The sequence below is a fragment of the Myripristis murdjan genome, chromosome 18 (assembly GCF_902150065.1).
Source record: "Myripristis murdjan chromosome 18, fMyrMur1.1, whole genome shotgun sequence".
NCBI lineage: Eukaryota > Metazoa > Chordata > Actinopteri > Holocentriformes > Holocentridae > Myripristis > Myripristis murdjan.
In genome coordinates, this window is record NC_043997.1 from 960,403 (window position 1) to 982,086 (window position 21,684).

The 21,684-nt window shown below is 45.8% G+C and overlaps 1 protein-coding gene across 2 annotated transcripts in view; it reads right to left on the bottom strand.

The window, feature by feature from the left end:
* Positions 1-488: 488 nt before the first annotated feature.
* Positions 489-21,684, bottom strand: part of camta2 (calmodulin binding transcription activator 2) — a 43,065-nt gene continuing 21,869 nt past the window's right edge. The window contains exons 14-26 of one of the 2 annotated variants that reach the window (XM_030076334.1): positions 17,879-18,048; positions 12,828-13,042; positions 12,652-12,730; positions 10,248-10,590; positions 9,913-10,143; positions 8,021-8,262; positions 7,735-7,916; positions 7,417-7,621; positions 5,898-5,969; positions 5,760-5,780; positions 5,022-5,212; positions 3,826-3,900; positions 489-3,218 (exon numbers count right to left, since the gene is read on the bottom strand). In XM_030076334.1, the coding sequence (XP_029932194.1) occupies positions 3,164-3,218; positions 3,826-3,900; positions 5,022-5,212; positions 5,760-5,780; positions 5,898-5,969; positions 7,417-7,621; positions 7,735-7,916; positions 8,021-8,262; positions 9,913-10,143; positions 10,248-10,590; positions 12,652-12,730; positions 12,828-13,042; positions 17,879-18,048 (2,081 nt within the window). In that variant the 3' untranslated portion in view covers positions 489-3,163. The remainder of the gene's footprint in view (positions 3,219-3,825; positions 3,901-5,021; positions 5,213-5,759; positions 5,781-5,897; positions 5,970-7,416; positions 7,622-7,734; positions 7,917-8,020; positions 8,263-9,912; positions 10,144-10,247; positions 10,591-12,651; positions 12,731-12,827; positions 13,043-17,878; positions 18,049-21,684) is intronic. The other variant, XM_030076335.1, reaches the window with a different exon arrangement.

A 21,684-nucleotide genomic window follows, 5' to 3' on the forward strand; every position in this document is an offset into this window, starting at 1 on the left:
TTACCATGGTTGGTATTTAAAATATCTGCAATCACATTTGATGATACCAGTAACCTCATGTCTTTAATATTCTGCAATGGCACTTTACATCGTAATGCTAATAGGTTTACAGTATTCTGCATTGGCACTTTAAGTATACAATAATAATTTCTACTACCTAACTGGCATTTTTTACACTGCACTTTACATTAGGAATGGTTAGGTTGTTTATTTATGTTTGTATGGCCTGCCTGTAGTGTTTATGTTGTGTGTATTGGTATGTGAGGTAGAGGTGCAGGTCTGTTTGTTTTAATGTTTGTTTTACTGTGTTGATAATTTTAATGTTTGTTTTACTGTGTTGATTGTTTTAATGTTATTTGTAAGGACTACAGATGGAAATTAGCTTTCTTGCTAAATCTGGTGCACTCATCTTTTTATTCCTTGAATAGCTAATGAAAGTGCACACTGTCCTTTATAAATTGAATAAAATAAAATAAATAAAATAACAGCCTCTGGTTGATAAGCAGGTTGGATCTGATTTGATTGTTGGTGTTGGCCCCGCCCCCCCGGCCCGTATTAGAGACCCGCCCACTATTTCATTAAACAGGAGAGACCAGAACCAAAGGTAAGGTAACGTCCTCCCTACCTCAGCTACCTCACTCCCAGGGGTCAGAGGTCAATGGGCTCCTTAAGACTTGACCTTACAGTCTGCACAACACACACAGTCACACACACACACACAGTCACACACACACACACACGCTTCCTGCTCTCACACACACGTTAACAGTACATGCTGTAATAAATAAAAACATCCATAGCATCTATAAAGTCCAACTTCAGAATATATATGTATATATAAGTGATTGTGTTTATAGTTAATATTCAGATCTGCTGACGCAGAACGTACACTCCCGAGAGAAAAGCTCCGCTCCAAAACGTCTTCTGGGACGCTCCGGGGGGAGGTGACCAGAGTTTCACTGATGACATCACACCGTCGTCCCACCGGTTCATCTTCCTCCGTCAGCCGGCGCCGTTTGGTCTGGTGACACCGAACGAATCGACCAATCACACCCCAGGATGAGGGTCAGCCCACCTCCAAGGAGAGCTGGAAGGACAAGGCCGGACCAGACTGGATCGGACCGAACCAAACCAAACTGGACCGGACCGGACTGGACCAGACCAAACTGGATCAGACCGGACCGGACCTGACTGGATCGTGCCGGCCCGGCCTGATGTGGGACGCGGGGGGCTGAACCGGTCTGTCCTGGTCATGTTTGGGGGAATCTGATGTGAAATGTTTTGAACGGAGCTCTTCAGCTGCAGACAGACAGCTACATTCAACCAGGAGGGATGGACAGACAGAGAGAGAGACAGACAGACAGGCAGATGGGCAGACAGACAGACAGATAAGGCCCTTTCACACAGCCTGCTGAAGGTGGGGCTGTTGGATCACCATCCCGCCTCCCTGCTCGGTGTAAACAGTAAAAACAGCGGCGGAGGCAGTCAGTCCAGGACGAGTAAAGGAGGTCTGGCAGCTCCTCGCCATCCGAGCAGAGGACGAGATCCACCAACGCCACAAAGAGACGGTGAAGACTGGCCTGTCGCTGGAGAGACGGTACAACAGCTTCAGGCAGGCTGAGGTCTAACCCTGACCCTGACCCTGACCCTGACCCTGACCCTGACCCTGACCCTGACCCCGAGGCTCACCGGACACCAGAGACGCTGGCAGCCTGGACACGGACGCCCGCGGTAGAATCGGAAAAGCTCTACCTCACAATCGAGCAGGTAAAAATTAGCACAAAATGTTTTTTTTTTTCTTGATTAACGTGATTTTTTTTAAATGACCCAGAGTCCAGATCGCCACCTTGCTGTGAGATGCAGACTCAGATCTCACGTCTTGGAGCTGACTGGACGGACGCCGCCGCCCGCTCCACGGCTCCAAACAGCCACGGGACAGAACCCACCTCCTGACCCGAGAGGCGCTCTTGTTCTCCACCACCACGGGATGATAACAACCTCGGACATGACCTCCGTCCCTCCTGGGCTCGGCTGCAGATACACACCTCTGAGCTCTGCCTCACACATTTTGTCTGTTATTTGCAGTTTTAAGGTTGTTCTCTGTAAACAGTTACTGGCAGTTTAATTCGCCCTCTTTTCTTGTGACCTCGTTCCTCTCCGCTACAACTGAGATTTGGCTTTTGGGCAGAAAATCCATCCATCGTTTCCTGAAGACGAGCCCCAGTCGAGGTGAGCGAGGTGTTTATAACGGGTCCTGTTCAGTGCTGCGGTGCTTTGGCGTCCCATCACGGTCACCAAAAACACAACGAACACCAGAGAGCAACGGCGAGTCTGAGCTGAGGGTCCAGTTTGTTGTCTCGCTTTGTGACACGACGTGACGAAAATCACTCCGGCACTCATCTTCATCAGATCTGAGTACAGTTTACCAAACCGCGGACTCGTGCGGCGTCTCTTTCTCATCCACAGTCTTTTTTTACGAGACCGGCGTTGACTCAGAGGAACCGTTAGTCTCCGCCTATGGCGCCTACGGTCCGCACGCCATTCTGCCTCAAAAGCCAAAATCTACCGGGACTCTGCAACCGGCCTCGAGGATCCGTGAGGAACTGCTGACAAGATTTGACGCCGTACAAATAAAACTGGACTGAGTTGAATCAGTGTGAGCGACTCAACTCCCAGTTCACCGCCGTTGTTGAGGAAGCAACGACCTGACGTGTTTGATAAACGCCACGCTGGATGCCGTCGTGTTACACGCCACGCCGCCGCGTCCTCAACACCAGCACGCCACGTGAAGCCGCAGCGAGTCTTACTGTGTGGAAAGGGCCACAGACAGACAGACAGACAGACAGGCAGACAGGAAAACAGCGGGGAGGGGGAGACAAAAGGAAGGAGGAACAAACAGCCCAGTGTGGTTTCAGACGGCCGAGCCGAGCGGTAAGGCATTCTCTCCGTCCATCTGTCCATCTCTTCTCTCCCTCCGTCCATCACTCGCTCTTTTTGTTTCGTTTTCTTCTCCCTTTTGTTTCTCGGTAAAGCTGCAAAGGGCGACGGAGAGACGAGGAAATCCACTCTCTCGTCTTCCTCCTCCTCTTCCTCCTCGTCCTCCTACTTGTCCTCCCCATCAGGAGGAGAGAGGGATGGAGGGATGGAGGGACGGATGCAGAGGTTAGGTGGTCAGTCCTCTCCTCTCCAGCTCCTTCGTCTGCTTCAGCTCTTTGATCCTGTGAAGAAAGACGAGAGCGCTCTCAGCTCTGAAATAACACAAATACTGCGGACACCTCTTCACCGTGCACTGAGTTTTTTTTTTTTTTTTTACAGTTCATGAAGCTCTTCAAAACTGCAAGCCAGTGTTAATTTTGTCAACAAATTTTCTAAAAAAACAAACAAACAAACAACAAAAAATAACAACCCAGAATGTCAGAGGTGGACTATGAACAGCCACAAACAGTCAAAATTATCAGTCAACAAGAACTGATTTTTTCCACAAACATTTAAACAAGAAATCTGATCCAGCATCATCAACCTGACCTTTAAATATCATAAATTAGAAATACAGCTTTCTCGCCATTTAGAAAACATTTTTTGTGGTGTTTGTGTTGATATTTTTGGTAACATTTTATGATTTTTTACAGACTTTGTTTATTTAGTGATAAACCTGTTTGTTGTTCTTGGCTTCAGAAGCGATGAGTTTTACATTCAGTTCATGTTTATGGCTCCAATTAACAAACAGCTGAAAGATCTGAAATAATCACAAATAATAAAATCTCTGCTTCCAGTGTGTGTGTGTGTGTGTGTGTGTGTGTGTGTGTGTGTGTGTGTGTGTGTCACCTGTGTCTGCAGCGTCTCAGGAACCTCATGATCTTCCTCGCCGCCTGGTCCTGTTTCTTAGTCAGGAACGATCCCCTGACACACAAATAATAATCAATAATCAATATCTGCTGGGCACAGCCAACATACACCTTATGGATGGATATATTATTGATGTATTGGCAGGTGCATTGATGTATACAGGCGAAATCCGCGAAGTAGTCAGCTTTATTTTTTACAGTTATTCTAGATGTTTTAAGGCTGTAAAACCCCTCACTACACACTTTATACACTTTTCTCAGACAGGCATTAACATTTTCTCACTTTTCTCTCTTGTTTAAACTCTCAAAGTTAAAACCTTCGTAGAAAAATAAGTCCAGTAAAAAAAAAAAAAGAAAAGAAAAGCATGCAAAATTGCACTAAAAAAAATCTGTGAAACTGCGAGGCCACGAAAGGTGAACCGCGTTATAGCGAGGGACAGCTGTATATTATATTGATGTGTATACTATAAGCAGGTGTACTGATGTGTATATTATAAGCAGGTGTACTGATGTGTATAAGCAGCTGTACCTGATGTGTACATGAGCAGGTGTGCTGATGTATATGAGCAGGTGTACAGTTGTACAGATGTATATATTATACTGATGTATATACTATAAGCAGGTGTACAGATTTGTATATTATAAGCAGGTGTACTGATGTGTATAAGCAGGTGTCCAGGTGTACACGAGCAGGTGTACATGAGCAGGTGTGCTGATGTGTATATTATAAGCAGGTGTACTGATGTATATGAGCAGTTGTACTGATGTATATGAGCAGGTGTCCAGGTGTACATGAGCAGGTGTCCAGGTGTACATGAGCAGGTGTGCTGATGTATGTAAGCAGGTGTCCAGGTGTACATGAGCAGGTGTGCTGATGTATGTAAGCAGGTGTCCAGGTGTACATGAGCAGGTGTCCAGGTGTACATAAGCAGTTGTACTGATGTATATGAGCAGGTGTCCAGGTGTACATGAGCAGGTGTCCAGGTGTACATGAGCAGGTGTCCAGGTGTACATAAGCAGGTGTACTGATGTATATGAGCAGCTGTACTGATGTATATGAGCAGCTGTACTGATGTATATACTATAAGCAGGTGTACTGATGTATATAAGCAGGTGTCCAGGTGTATATAAGCAGGTGTCCAGGTGTACATGAGCAGGTGTGCTGCTGGCTCTCACTTGATCTTGGGGTTGTGGCTGGCGGCGCGCGGCGCCTGCTTGAGCCGCTCGTACTCCTTGTAGCTGCGGTAGTACTGCTGGATGAGCACGGCCGCCCGCCGGCTCTGCTGGAAACGCTTCTGCTCGTAGTACGACCGGAACTTGGACTGGATCAAGATGGCCGCCTGGGTCATCTTCTTATACAGAGCGTACTGAGGGGGAGGAGTCACAGGGTCAGCGTCCATATATGGTCAGGCTGAGCTCAACAGGAAGAGGGGGCTGGAACAAACTGGAACCCCGTCTCATAAAATAATAAAACCCTGCTGCTTTTGCTCGTTTTGGGGAAACTAAAGTTTAGATCCAACTTTATTAACCCTTTGAACCCCTGGAGAGAGTCTGGTGGTAATTAACTGGAGATTTTTAGTTAATTTGAGAGAAATCAAGTGAATGTGCTTGGGTGGCAAAGGGTTAATCCTGTGGGGGGAAACTGGGAGGACACAGAGGGAAAGTAAAATAAAGGATGGAGAAAACACTAGATGGTTGGTACTGAACGTCACACACTACAGCACCGACACAGGAAACACAGGATGACAAGGGTGGAGGCATGAAGTTAGACTGAATGTGAGACAGGAAGTCATGTTCTACACTGGATTTTATGGTTTGGTTTGTATTTTGCTGTGTCCAAAGTGCAGCAGGACACAAAGTGAGGTGGGAGAAACACCGTCACACAGCACGACATCTACCAGTCAGCCACGTTACCTTCAGAGCTATCCATGTTAGCTAGCAAGAGAGAGACAGTAGAAGACAAAGCAGGTTAGTCCAGTGTTAGTGAAGCTTCAGGACAAACTCATCAGCATCCACACACACACACACACACACACACACACGGTCACACACCTGTTTGTACTTCCTGTAGCATCTCTGGATGACGGCAGCCGCCATGTCCTGCTGCTCCTTTAGCCTGCGGCCCTGCAGAGACACACAGCACATCAGTGTGTGTGTGTGTGTGTGTGTGTGTGTGTGTGTGTGCATACGCGGGAATCCCGGTGGGGTCCCCTCCAGCCATAAAGTTGACCACCCAACAAAAAAAAAAAAAAAAAAAAAAAAAAAAAAAAAAAAAAATCATCATTAACACTAATAAATAATTTTGAATATTATAGTAATATTCAATGAAAGCAGTGCAAGCAGTGCTCATTATAAATGTAAAACAGTGTGCTTTTAAGTGTTAATTTTTTTATTGTTTCAAAACGTCGGTCAGGATATTCATTTCAGAAATAGTTCATATTTTATTGATATTTTGAGTTTGTCTCTAGATAGATATCTTTTTTTTTTTTTTTTTTTTAAAGTAGGCTATTTGTACTTTGCGTTTGATGTTGTACAGACCCACAGTTACACTTTATAATTTAAATGGATAAGGGCTGTGCATTTTAAGTTGCATTATTTTATTTTATTATTTAATATGTGATGACTTGCAATAGGTACTAGTGCTTATATTTTGTGTAATTTGTTTCATAACTAGTCAGTTTGTACTAACTGTTATGTGTAGGTGTTTTTTTGTTTTGTGTTTTAAACTTGAAAACTAAATAAAAATATCCTTTAAAAAAATAAAAAGTGGCATTATTTTGTGTCATCGTTTCATTTCATTTTCTTATTTGATCTCGAAGGGACAGTGTCCAGCTCAAACATATACTGTATGTCACTATTTGATGCCATGTGTTGCTTTGTTTTTTGTTGACACTACAATAAATCTGTTTTCTGAAGAATAGTTTGATGTAATTGGATTATTCGGTAACACTTTACACGGTAACACTTTACAATAACAGTCCAACAATTAATGTTAGTTAACGTTAGTTAATGCAGTAATGGTTAATTAACTGTTAGTTAATAATTATTTTGGCATTTACTAATGTTAATAATATCTACAAGAACTCTTAAATAACATATAAATTAATACCTTAGCATGAACAGCATTAGTACATGATTCTTAGACACATTAGTTAACAGTTAGTTACCTGTTACTTAATGTTTATTACCTGTTACTTCATGTTTATTACCTGTAATTAACGTTTATTACCTGTTACTTCATGTTTATTACCTGTTACTTCATGTTTATTACATGTTGCTTAATGTTTATTACGGCATTAACTAACGTTAATTGTTGTACTCTTATTGTAAAGTGTCATTGATTATTCAAGGTATTTCCTCTGGTTTTAAAGCTTATTTTGAGTCTCTAGTTCCTGTAAAGCTGCTCTGATGGACTGTGGTGGAAACACAACAGTGAGCACAGAAATTTGGTCAGAGGATTATTGCTTTGAATAGAATTATTTAAAACATTTGAACATGCTGAGGGCTCAACACTGTATGGCAAGTGTGTGTGTGTGTGTGTGTGTGTGTGTGTGTGTGTGTGTGCGGGCACCTTGTATCGTCTGAAGGCGTTCTGGATGATGCGGGCCGCCTCGTACAGCTCCCTCTGCTCGCCGTCCGTCAGCGTCAGCAGGGCAAAGTCCCGCTCCATCCTGCCGTTGGTCGAGGCGTTCAGGAACTCCGCCCACGCCGCTGAGGAGGGGGGGCGGAGCCTCTGCAGGGCCAGCGCGCTGAGCGGGGAGGGGGGGCACACCCGCCTGGAGAGACACACACACACACACACACGGACTTCACTGTATAGCAACCTGATTGGTCAGACTCTTTCACGGAGGTGGGCGGGGCTTAATGTGTGGTGTCTGGCGATGTTTACCTGGGTGGGGAGTGTGTGTGGGCGTCAACCGTGTCCAGGTAGGTGGCCAACCAGGTGTCCTGGATGGCCGGGTTGTCCCGCCTCTCTCTGAGCGGAGACTCCGCCCCTCTGGGGAAATCCTCCTGTTTGATTCGCTCCGGCGTCGCCTCGATGATCTGCTCTGCCAGCGTCGCCATGTCGACCTGGGGAGGAGCGGTCACCATGGAAACGGGAACTCAGGCAGGAAACTGTATGCTGAGTGTGACTGTGTGTGTGTGTGTGTGTGTGTGTGTGTGTGTGTGTGTACCTGCAGCACCTCCTCCTCCAGGTACTCCTCCTCGCCTTCGTTCTCGGCGTTCTCGCTGTAGCTCAGCAGCTGCTCCTCCAGCGTCGGAGTGTGTGCCCGCCGCACGCCGTGTGGGTGAGCGTGAGGGTGTGTGTGTGCGTGAGGGTGTGTGTGTGTGTGGTCAGGCTGGGGGGAGGAGGGGCAGGCGCTCTCGTAGTCCATGAGGTAGAGAGGAGAGTCTCTGGAGCCGCCGGGGTTCAAACCTGTGAGCAAACACACGCACACACACACACATGAAAAATATTTGCAAAAGAAAAAAATTAATATAAAAAATTCAAAATATCAAAAGTTGTTTCATACAGTTAAAAATATTTAAAAACAATTCAAACAAATAAAAACGAGAGATTTATGCAGCAGTTTTTTAGACGAGTCTGCAGTTTCCAAATGAAAAAAACAAAAAAAAAAAACAAAATTAAGCTGGCAGGCGTGTTGGCTTCATGTCAGACTCAGCAGCCAGGTGTTCTGTTTAAATTACAGGTGCAGTTACTGTGGGATTTACAGAAAACAGCTTCAAAAAGAACCCAAATTAAAGCTGCAAGCAGCGTTGGTCGGCCCTCGCACTCGTGCCCCCCGCTGGCCGGCAGCTGTTGGATTGGCAGACTGAAACGCAGGCAGACAGAGAAATCCTCATTCAATCCAATGGAGAAATCGATCAAACGCACACCCGTTTGAGGTAATGCCGCTCGGACATCGTTTGAGTTACAGACGTGATTCGAATTTTAAACGAGGCACAAGACTCGGATCTATAAATCTTGTATTTACACGATTTTGCTATCTTACACCGTTTTTGAATTATGGCAGTTTAAGTTTGACTGTTTTCTCTGCTCCCGCTGACGGTTTATAATGGGTGTGTATTGCGGAACTGTCCGTTGGCTAGAGTGAGTCACATGACCGGGCAGAGTGCAGAGGAGAGGACACCAGGGTCCAAAATGGTCGAAAAGTCTTGACCGCGGCCACAAACTTGTTCCAATTTAAAAATTAATTTCATATTTTTGTAGGAATTTTCGTCCTCTTTCCGTCGGCATAAGTTTCGAAGCCGTGCGACGTTTACTTTAGACGTCAGGGGCCTAATTAGTGCCAAGTGTGTGCCTCTTCACGCCAAACTCCATGGGAAAAACGTCATTTTGGTTGCGGCAACGCCGACTTCGACGGCTTATAATTTAAAAACTAAACGAGTAATGGCGAAATCTTTAGCAACTTTTGTTAAGCACTGTTTCCTCTGTCATGTATTAGCTTTTCGAGCCGCCGCGATTTACGGCCTCGGAGGAGATAATTTTTGTGCAACGCGAAATTTTGGGCATGACCTTTACTTTGAAAGGCAAATTGCGGACTTCCTGTTGATTTTAGGTCGGGGGGCGAGCGGGTGAAATCTCGGCCTTGATAAGACCTACGTTTCGGCGCTGGTTTGGTCTTTCTATCATGTTCCTGTGGGCCGCAGCGGCCAATTTAGTGTTTCAGGGGTCCGAGTTGCCATTTTCTCAAATTTTTCACCAGACCTGGGGGGCGTGCCAAATTTGGTGAGTTTTTGAGCATGTTTAGGGGGTCAAATTAAGGCCGAATGACGCATAATAATAATAAGAAAGAAATGGTACAGAAACAATAGGCCCTTCTCCCTAAGGGAGGGCTCGGGCCTAATTAAAGCAGAAACACTCAGATTAGCGGCTGAAGTCTCTCCCTCTGTCTCGCCGTTTCACAAAAAGACAAGGAAAGATCTTTGCTGGTCAAAGAGGGACTGTTGGGTCCTCTTTGAAACATAAAGGGTGAACTGGTTTGGCTGTCAGAGGCTTCACTGAGCCGCTGAGCAAAGCGTATCCCTCCGCCCGTGGGTCACCCGGCGCAGGGCGGGGTCTTACCTGTGCTGGCGGCGGCGTCTGGCTCCTCGCCCCACATGACCACCGCGGGCAGGGAGGACAGGGGGAGGGAGGAGGGGGAGGGAGGGGAGACGGGCAGAGAGGACGAGGAGGAGAGAGAGGAGGGGGAGGAGGGAGAGGTGTCCATGGGGGCGGGGCCACTGGAGTAGGCGGAGCTTGGGGAGGGGGAGGAGGGGTCGCTGGGGGAGGGGAGGCTGCTGGAGGAGCTGAGACCTGCGAGAGGGAGGGGCATAAGAGCGTTAAAAAAACAAGAACACACACTCTGCAGTAAATGGTGTGTGTGTGTGTGTGTGTGTGTGTGTGTGTGTGTGTGTTACCTGTGTCCGGGCTGGTGGACAGAGGCGACAGTGGCAGCGCTGGCTGTGGGGTGGATGGTGTATGTGTGTCCTCTGGCGGTGTGTGTGTGTCTCTGGATCCTCTTGGCGGCATGTGTGTGTCAGGCTGAGGTGTGTGTGTGTCCCTCAGCCCACCGGGCAGTGTGTGTGTGTGCGTGCGCTGCGTGTGCAGCTCCTCCAGCGCCGTGGCGAGGCGGGTGTGGCCTCGGGAGCGAGCCACGGCGAGCGGCAGGCGGCCCAGCGAGTCGGGGATGCCCAGGGCCAGACTGTTCCAGCCGTACAGGAGCTCCGCCGCTCTCTGGTGGCCGAGAGCGCACGCCCACATCTGCAAGACAGGAAACCACGGTAACCACGGCAACCGCAGGGCGCCAAGTGTTCTCAGCATTTAGTGATTTAGGATCTCAGTTTCAGGGGGTTTCTCCTCCTGTGGGATCAGAGTTTCTGAAACTGAGCTGGAGCTGCTCAGCGGGACAGCCCTGACCTGACGACACGGCGGGACGGCCATGACCCGACGACACGGCGAGACAACACGGCGGGACGGCCATGACCCGACGACACGGCGGGACGGCCATGACCCGACGACACGGCGGGACAACACGGCGGGACGGCCATGACCCGACGACACGGCAACACGGCGGGACGGCCATGACCCGACGATACGGCGGGACAACACGGCGGGACGGCCCTGATCCAACAACACGGCGGGACAACGCGGCGGGACGGCCATGACCCAACGACAAGGCGGGACAACACGGCGGGACGGCCATGACCCGACAACACGGCGGGACAACACGACGGGACTGCCCTGACCCAACAACAAGGCGGGACAACACGGCGAGACGGCCCTGACCCAACGACACGGCGGGACGGCCATGACCCGACGACACGGCGGGACTGCCCTGACCCAACAACAAGGCGGGACAACACGGCGGGACGGCCCTGACCCAACGACACGGCGGGACGGCCATGACCCGACGACACGGCGGGACTGCCCTGACCCAACAACAAGGCGGGACAACATGGCGGGACGGCCCTGACCCAACGACACGGCGGGACGGCCATGACCCGACGACACGGCGGGACTGGCCTGACCCAACAACACGGCGGGACGGCCCTGACCCGACGACACGGCGGGACGGCCCTGACCCGACAACACGGCGGGACAACACGGCGGGACTGCCCTGACCCAACAACAAGGCGGGACAACACGGCGGGACAGCCCTGACCCGACGACACGGCGGGACGGCCCTGACTAGGGATGCAGCGATCCGATATTAGCATCAGATTTTGGCACCGATATCAACATCTGACCTGGATCGGGTTTCTGTAAAAGCAGCCGATCCATCAGACCGATACTCCCCCTTTAAATCTTTGCGGCACGGGCTGCGTCATACGGGACGTGTGCCGCACGCCGGCAGAGTCGATTGAGTTGAGTAGCAAAGACAAGCAGCACGGAGCGAACGAACCGGTCTGCGATATGGAGGCATTTCACCCTGAGCACGCCAACTAGCTCGACCTGCATTGTCAGGTCCCATCACGTTTGGTGTATGATTTCCTGTTTTATTTTGTTACGTTTCCCTCACTTCCTGTTTGTGTTTTTCCCAGTGGCTTGACTCACCTGTGTGTGATTGTTCATTGTCTTCACCTGTGATGTGTTATTGTGTATTTACACCTCCCTCTCCCAGTATGTCTTGGTCAGTTCGATTGCGTTGTTTGTCACCAGCTTTCCAGCGTTATTTCCTCGTCTTTCGTCTCCTCATGCTTGACTTTAGTATTTTGATTCCTGGTTTCCCTTTTTGCAAAGTGATTCTGTACATTTGCCTGGTTTGACTGACCTTCCGTGTCATTCACCACCTGCCTGTCTCAGCTCTGCTTTGTGGGTTCTCCGCTCAGTTCTTGACATGTATGTAAAGTGAATGTTGCCAGAGGTGGTGTCAGCACTGCCAGATATAACACCACACATTTAATCAGGCACCTCCAGAAACACCAGGCAAAGAAGCATGAGGAGCTCCAGCAGCTGAGCAGATCAAAGGGAGACACCGCTGCTGTTGAGGTTTGTAGCTTCTTAAATCAACAATGAGATCGGATCGGTATCTGGTATCAACCGATACGTAAGGCCCAGCATCGGCATCGGCACTGAAAAAGTCCGATTGGTGCATCCCTAGACCCGACAACACGGCGGGACGGCCCTGACCCGATGACACGGCAGGACGGCCCTGCACCTCACAGACCTGCAGGCTGAAACTGAGCCAGCTCCGGGTCGGGGCTTTAAATCAGGCTGACTAGAGGGTGGAAGGAGGACGTCAGCTGATCTCTACTGCACACACACAGGAGGGAGTCATGGAGTGTGTGTGTGTGTGTGTGTGTGTGTGTGTGTGTGTCTTACCAGCGGGGTGCAGGAGAAATGGTCGACGTTCAGGGGATCGACTTCCTGTTCCAGGTCCAAGCTGTCGCTGTTCACACTCCTTCAAACGGAGAAGAGGTCAAAAATAACATCACTGTGAAACAACCTGAATCCAGCTTCATCACTGTGTGTGTGTGTGTGTGTGTGTGTGTGTATACCTCCAGTGGATCAGAGTGTGTATCAGGTGTGTGTATCCCTGCGCGGCAGCCAAGTGCAGCAGTGTCATCCCCCGGTGACGGACAGAGTGATGAAGCCTGTCTCCTCCGCCTCCTCCTCCTCCTGCTGCTCCTGCTCCTGCTCCTCCTCCCCACCTCGCGCCCTCCATCATCCGCTCACAAACTCCCACAATCCTCCGCTCAAACCACTGGGATGACTGTGAGACAGACAGACAGACAGACAGACAGACAGAAAGAGAGAGAGAGAGAGACAGACAGACAGCTTTGTTAGCTTTTTTGAGACTTTTGAAACCACAGAAATCCATTTTCACGTCAATATGACCCGAACTGTAAAAAAAGCAATTTGCTAATGGCTGAGATCACTTCACTACGTTTGGAATTTATTGAATTTGTTTTGCACAATTTACCAAACAACAGGTGACCAACACATTAGGAAGTAACTGCGCAGGGAGGAAGGAAGCCTCTGAAGAAAATAAATCAAAACAAACACGAGGCAAGTTCAACAAACTGTGACGGACTAAATTACAACACAATATGCATCATTTGCAGGAGTTGTAGCGATTCTCTTCTCCTTTTTGTCGTCTGCTGTCAGAAAAACAAAATGAAATGGATAAAAATAAAAGCACATTTGAATTCTAATAAATATCCATAATAAAAATCATAAGGCTGCGTTCATAAAGTGCCAATGTACATTTTTTGTTTTTATCTAGTTCTTCTGAAGGACTTTGTCACCCTGTCTCAGAAAGTACTACAACAAAACGGTAAATGAAGTATTTATATGATATGGTAGTAACAAATATTGTTACTGTTGTGGACCTGAGGTGTGTGAGCCGGCTGACCCCAAATTAAACCAAAGTACTCACACAATAACACAAAAGTACACAAAAGTACTCAATTACCAAAAAGTACCCCAAAATACCCAAAAATGCTCAATTACCAAAACGCACCACAGAGCACCCCAAAAGAACCCCAGAAGAACCCCAAGCACCTACAAGTGCTCAAACACTGGCACAAAAGTACCAAAAAAAGGCTCAAAAATACACAAACGTGTTTCATAACCAAAAAGTACCACGATGTACTCAAAAGCACTCAAACAGATACGCAAAGATACCCAGAAGTCGTGAAAACAATTTCCAAAAAGTACCCAACGAGCTGAATTCAAACTTGAAGCCCTGAAAGTACTCAAAAGTACCCAGAAGGGGTCAAAAAGTGCTCAGTTACCAAGAAGTACTCCTCCCTAAATAACTGAGTACTCATGGGTGGTTGTGGGTACTCATGGGTACTTGTGGGTATTCGTGGGTGGTTGTGGGTACTCGTGGATACTTAGGTACTCGTGGGTGGTTGTGGGTACTCATGGATACTCATAGGTACTCATGGGTGGTTGTGGGTACTCGTGGGTGCTCATAGGTACTCGTGGGTGGTTGTGGGTACTCAGGTACTTGTGGGTGGTTGTGAATACTTGTGGGTACTCATCGTTGAGGTCGTGGCTGCGGCACCAGCAGCTTCACCTGGATCAAACATTTAGTTCCTGACTGGCCTGAGGTCAGAGGTCAGGGGTCAGAGGTCGTGTTTCTTGTCCGTATGGTCAGCAGGTAACTGGACTGACTGCTCAGGTGTTCGGCGTACCTGTCAGGTGAGGCCATTCTCGGCATGATAAAGGACTAAAACTGGACGGGGGTAAAGGTGCTCCTCCTCTCCTTCCTCCCTTTCTCACCTTCTCTCCTTTCACCTCCCCTCCCCTCCCCTCCCCCTCCACACCAGCTGGTAGGAAACATTACATTCATAACTCTCTCTCTCCCTCCCTCCCTCTCGTTTTTCCCTCTAACTCTCCTTGGCATGTACACTTCCTCCGTCCTCCCTCCCTCCCTCCGGCTGTGACGCACGAGCGAGATAGAGGCTAAAAATGAAAGAGGAACTTGGCAAAGGAGAGAGAGAGAGAGAGAGAGAGAGAGAGAGAGAGAGAGAGAGAGAGAGAGAGAGTGAAACAGAAGAGGAGGTAAAAACCTGGAGACGCTCCCTGCTGCACGGCATCTTATTAAAACATCAGCACACTGACTGCCGGTAAACAGGGAGCCAGCTCCTCATCTTAACTGGTTGCTATGACAACGCCAGGTAACAGGAAGAGTCTCGTAAAACAGATTATCCCAAACAGATTTTCATTTTTTTGGGTTTTGTTAAAATAGCAGTAATAAAACAGTGACAAACAGGACACTGTAAACATTTCTCTAATTAGCAGTTATAAAAACTCTTATGCTGAAATTACGTGGAAACGTTTTGGACACAGGTGTTACTTAACTTCACTGCCATGTGACCTCAGGTGTGCGTTAGTCAGCCATTTTAAAAAGACGGCTCAATTGCAGCGACACAGACAGCGAGATCTAACGAGGGCTGCCTGAGGTTCAGCTCGTTAACAGAAACATCTTTAGCTCTTAACGAGCTCCGGAGGAGGAGAGCCAATAGGAGAGTCATGGCAGTGGGCGGGGTATAACACGAAAAGTCACAGAACCTCCCCACGGATCAGCGCAGTGTCACAACATTTTGACAACAGGCTTGCCCCTCATCCCTAACTGGGCCCCACCCACTTCCTCCCGGGCCACGCCCACTTCAGTTTTTTGCAGTTTCTCCAGAGGGGGTCATGTGGGGTGTCATCTGACTCGGCGTGAGGCTGCCGACACGCTCGTCATCACATGGCCACACCCACTTACTCAAGGCCACGCCCACTTCCTGTCTGTGCTCTTTATTACAGATTCTGGACCAGAGCTGCTCCACTGAGTTTCTGCTAGCGCTGATCAAACTTGGGTTATTTGTTATTTTTTGTGATTTTGTTTTAATATGCCAGGTGGTTTTCAAAGTGTGGTCCAGGGACCCTCTGGGGTCCTTGAAGGTCTTCCAGGGGGGCCTCGGAAAAATTAGGAATATTTTACTTTCTCTTTAATTTCACAAGCATTTAAACACAAAAATGTAACAGCACCAGCATAACATGTAATTTTAACAATATACATATATTTTAATCATTTTAATAATATATACTTTAATAATTATAAATACAGCTTTTGTGATTTTTTTTTCTATTTTCATGTCTTATTTTTCTAATTGCTTTACTGATAGGCCGGTTATTTTTTTCTCCTTTAAGTATTTATATTCCAGGTTATTATCACTAATGCCTACACGTGGTATGTTGGAGTACTGCAGGGAGTACGTGAGATTTTTAAAAAATTTTTATAAATGTTTAAATTACTTAAAAATAATGTTATGAATATCAGTCATGCATAATAGGCTATAATAATAATAAGTACAATAAAAAATCTAAATGTCAGTTTAATAAATCACCTTTTATATTCAGTTTTCCAAATATCAGTATCAGGTCATTGTTTCAGACACTTACATGGTTAACATAGGGTTTTTGTTTGTTTGGTCAGGAGAACAAGAGGGAAAAGAATTTCAAACAAGGGAACTTTACGGTTGTTTTCTTTGGTTTACATAAAGTTTCATGTTTTAACTGTTTCAGTTTAGGTTCAGTCTGCATAGACACACACACACACACACACACACACACACACACACACACACACACACACACACACACAGCCTACTCTATCTGTCACATTCAGGCTATTTTAACTCCACTACTTGATCTGCCAAGTTCCCCATGACATCAGAGAGAGAGAGAGAGAGAGAGAGAGAGAGAGAGAGAGAGAGAGAGAGAGACAGACAGACAGAGAGTGAGACAGAGAGAGAGAGAGTTAAGCCCCTGTGCCTGCAGGTCGGTTCAGTGGAGGTCAGTCTGCTGGGCGGACAGAGACGTTTTAAAGGGATATTCCACTTAAGTGCATTTGCACTTCTTAACCTGCTGACCTTGGCAGGAACTCTTACACACAATCTTGGCCTCTGCGGGCACCTGTAGTGTCCTCGTCTTACAGAAACTTTTTTTTTTTTCCAGCACTTCATCCAGGCTACCTGATCCCAGGTGTAACCGGGTGTTTGTTTCTAGGGTTCTTGAATAACTACAGACCAGGGTTACCCAGGAAGTTACTGACATGTGTCCTAACTAATCCCTCAGACATCAATAAGGCCTGGCGCTCCACTGACTCCCAGTTTCCCCGCAGAGATCAACCAGTTATTGGTCCAGGACAATTATCGGGGCCAACATTCGGAATTTTTCAATAACTGGTATCACAATTTGCATTTACATGACAGCCAATATGGAAACCAGTCAGACTCATTCAGTTTTATTTTAAAGCTGTCTGAGTGCAGGTCGGTCAGAGCACAACTTCTGCAAAACTCAAACAAAAACAAATCCAGTGAAACCGGAAATTAAAATTAAAAACGGGCAAAACTGACACATTCATCAACACGTAAAAACAATATGTCGTTTGGACTAAAGTTATTATAGTTTCGCTTTGTTCATTAGTTTTTATTTTATTTCGTCTTGACTTTCTGATTTGAGTTTAGTTTGAATTTGTTTTTATTAGTTTCAGTTAGTTTATTTAGTTTAAGTCTTTTCTGTGCTATGGGGTATTTGTCAGGGACGAGCTTCAAAAACATCAGAAAAAAAATTGTCAAAAAACTAAAAGACATTTTCTCTATCACTTTAGTTTATTTGGTTTTGTTCCGTAAACACTCAACACAGCCTCGGTTAATTATGTTTTTTGTAAAGCCTCATGTTTACTTTTGTCCCACCTTGTTTTTGTTATTTCATTAGGCTACATTAACAATAATAACCTTGGTTTGCATGTCGATAGCGTGTTGCCAACATGCTATCCTTTATTTTTTATATAAACATACACAAACGTGTTGACAATGTGTAATTTGATAAATTTGTCCCTTTGTTGATGGATGATTGTATTCTGATCTGTGAGTAACAGCTGACATGAACATATTATAAATAAAAGGATGAATATGAATATAAACATGAACATATTCCTGAATAAATCCTTGAAAAATTTTATTTTCTGAGCAGGACGGGAGTCTTGGATACCGTACTGACTGCCGTTCTTTGGACTTTTATTATTTTGCAAAGGTGTTTTTCCTACCTGGCCATGTTCCTCAGGTAGGGGGGGTGGAGGGGGCGTGGCCAGCTGGCTGCCATGTTGCTGTTGTTGCTGTTGTTGTTGTTGCTGGCTGTGGTCTCGGGCGGCCATCTCCGCCATCCGGCGCTCCATCTGCTCCAGCCGCTCCAGGATCGACATCCTGAACTGGTTGTCTGCAAACACAAAGCGCAGCCAAGTGAGGCAGCTGGACACGGGAAACTCTGCGGCAGCAAGTCCACTTTTATTTTGAAGTGTAGGTATTCAGTGGAGTGGTTTTATTTTGAACTACCAGCTCTCATTTAAGAACACAGTGTTACGAGGCAGAGTCCACAACTCCCACTAAGTCTGAAATAGTAAGTCATGTCATCTGCATAGAGTTGAACCTCAGTCAACGGGATTGTGTGCAGAACCACAAACAGTCCAGTTCCCATGCAGTTCCATGTGGAGAACCACGACTTGGATGACTGAGAACCTCCACGCAGTGACGAGGTCATTTTACTTGTTATTTTATTAAATTATTTAAACTGTAAAACGGTACATGACTTATAACTTTCACATAAGAACATTAATGTTGGTTGTACCACGATTCAGGAAACAGCTGCATGTACATACTTTAACTAACTAACTCCAGTGTTTGTTTGCTAATTGGCTAAAGTTACTCTGCAAATGCACTCTATTATGTTTATGTCAGGGTCTTATTATTGCAATAGCGCATTTTTTTCTTTTCTCACCAATTTTTATTGCACCGTATTTTTAGTAATTTTTACATTAATATGCATGTTGATGAATGTCTTTTAAATAAAATAAATAAGATAAATAATAAAAACAAATGAGATAAATTACTTTTTGGAGTGTTTAAATTTTTTAAATTTAATTTACTTTCTTTTTCCCTCTAACTGTAGATCTTTGAGGTACCTCGAAGGAAAGCAAACGCCAGGGCAGAACTCGGACGACTCAGTTTATTGACCTTATCCTTTGAGTATTTATTCCAGCTTATAATCACTGACTATTTTGTCGAGCCTCTACCTCAGATGGGGGTATGCACACCGCTAGTGGAGCACTGCAGGGAGTACAAGACATTAATTAAAAATTTTGAAAGGTTTTAAATATTTGAATTATTTTAAATAATTTAGAAATAACTGTTGTGCCTAATTCATAAAACAATTAGCCTACGTTATAATAAGTTATTAATCATTTGAAAAATGTTTGAAAAAGTTTGTCATGATTCGATTCAGTTCTGCGATCAATGTTCCCTTTAACACAATAACTTCCGTTTATACCAAAACACAGACAGCAACCAAAGGCACTTCTGAACATGAAGGCTCTGCTCGTTCTGTGGTTTACAGAAGCTGAGCGTCAGAGTTTTAACATCCTAGAGAACAAACAAGAGAACTTGAATTTCCACATTTTTGTGTCAACCTTCACTTCCATGATCAGATTTTTATAAACAGATACAAAAGAACGAGCAGCAACATGGACGGGCGTGGGAGTTTCAGAATAAAAGAAGCTCATTATAAGAATAATGACTTGGATCGATGGTTTGACTTTGTATTGATGATACTGGATCTATGATCACTGAGTCGATCCAGATCAATAGATCGGTCCACCTTCCTCGCCGCGGCAGATTCTTGTGGTTCGAACAGCGACGTGAAGTGACACGTCAATCACCCAAAGCCCCGAGCTGATTGGCCAGACATTAGCAAGGTCAGTCCATCTGCGTAGGTGAGTCTGTCAGAGATTAGTGTGTGTGTGTGTGTGTGTGTGTGTGTGTGAGCGTGTGTGTATTTGTGAGTGTTTCCTCTGTCAACAGCTCTAACCAGGAGGATGAAAAATAACTCCTCTCTTAAATACCTGCTTTAAGAGAACCTCTTTAACACACACACACACACGCGCACACACACACACAAAACGATGGAAAACGCCTCCAAAACCTGTGTGTCCGTCTGTCTCTCTCTTACATGGAAACTATCTCGTCCAGCTTCAATCATTCTGCCGCCAGACACGATGTGTGTGTGTGTCCCTAATATAACATGATACACAGTGACCTGGGAGCACACTCACTCACACACACACACACACACACACACACACACGATTCATTCCTATGCAGGGCACAGGGGACTCCCTACTTCGCCACGAGCTTTAAAACAGTTACACAACCGTCCTGACAGACAGAAGCTGCCGTAATCACAGAGACACACTGAGGACGAGATGTGGAATATTCAAACAGTTTACGGACGAGTGGAGGCGGAGCTCTGAATATCCAACGCTGCCACAGCACCCGGCTTGATCTTACGGCACAGCGCCCAAGACACCTGGAAACACTCGGCCACAACCAACAAAACCACAACAAGACCACAACAAGACTGCAACCAAACTGTACAAGTATACAACAAAACTACAACCAAACTGTACAAGTATACAACAAAACTACAACCAAACTGTTCAAGTATACAACAAAACTACAACCAAACTGTACAAGTATACAACAAAACTACAACCAAACTGTTCAAGTATCCAACAAAACCACAACAAAACTATACAACAAACTGTACGTGTATACACCAAAACTTCAACAAAACTGTACAAGTATACACCAAAACTACAACAAAACTGTACAAGTATCCAACAAAACTACAACAAAAAACGTACTAGTATCCAACAAAACTACAACAAAACTGTACAAGTATCCAACAAAACTACAACAAAAAACGTACAAGTATCCAACAAAACTACAACAAAACTGTACAAGTATCCAACAAAACTACAACAAAAAACGTACAAGTATCCAACAAAACTACAACAAAAAAAGTACAAGTATCCAACAAAACTACAACAAAACCGTACAAGTATAAAACAAAACTACAACAAAACTGTACAAGTATCCAACAAAACTACAACAAAACTGTACAAGTATCCAACAAAACTACAACAAAAAACGTACAAGTATCCAACAAAACTACAACAAAACTGTAGAAGTATACAACTACTCCAAAACTAAAACAAAACTACAACAAAACTACATCAAACCTGTACAGCTCAGCTCAGAGCGTTCTCCTGAAAAAGGCTCACAAGTCGATCACTTTGTCAACAGTTGTGATGTTGGACAGTCGTCTTCTTCTGGGACTTGATTTGATTAGCCTCTGTCGGCTGGGCGGGATCTAGTTACAGCGTGGAAGCTTACAGTTCAAGAGGAAGTGCTTGGTTTGTGAAATAAAACAGTTATGAGTAATGATTGGTGTGCGAGGAGCGCTGACGCACAATGATATCAGGATCAATACGGAAGTGATTGGTGAAACGATGCTAGGTGGCTGAGGTTCAAAAAGGGTGAACTTGTCCTTTAAGAGGGCAGCTGCTAGTTTAGTTTGGTTAATGTGAGTTAGCTGATAACTGAGCAGATTAACTGCATGCTAATGGAAATTAACTGTAAAGCCAATTAAACAACTAAAAAACAAGTTCCGGTACCCATTTTTCTCTTGTACTTATTATTATTATTTGTCAAAGACCATTAGGTTTGGTTTCTTCCTGGCGTAAGGTTACGATGTGGAGATTTCCTGCAGACGGTAACCTGCCGGATCTACTTCCCGATTCAAACCGAAAAACAACAGGAAAAGACATTCAACTTCCAAAAAAAAAAAAAAAAAAAAAAAGCTGTGAGAGTGAGAGAGACGCAGTGTCGTGGATTTGAGCTAGCTCCTGGATTACGCTCATCAGCTAATTAGCAACGAGACGAGGCTAATTAACAACACGATGACATCATTTCCTGCGAGGTAACGGAAGAGCAGCGAGGAAGTGATTACAAGAGGACA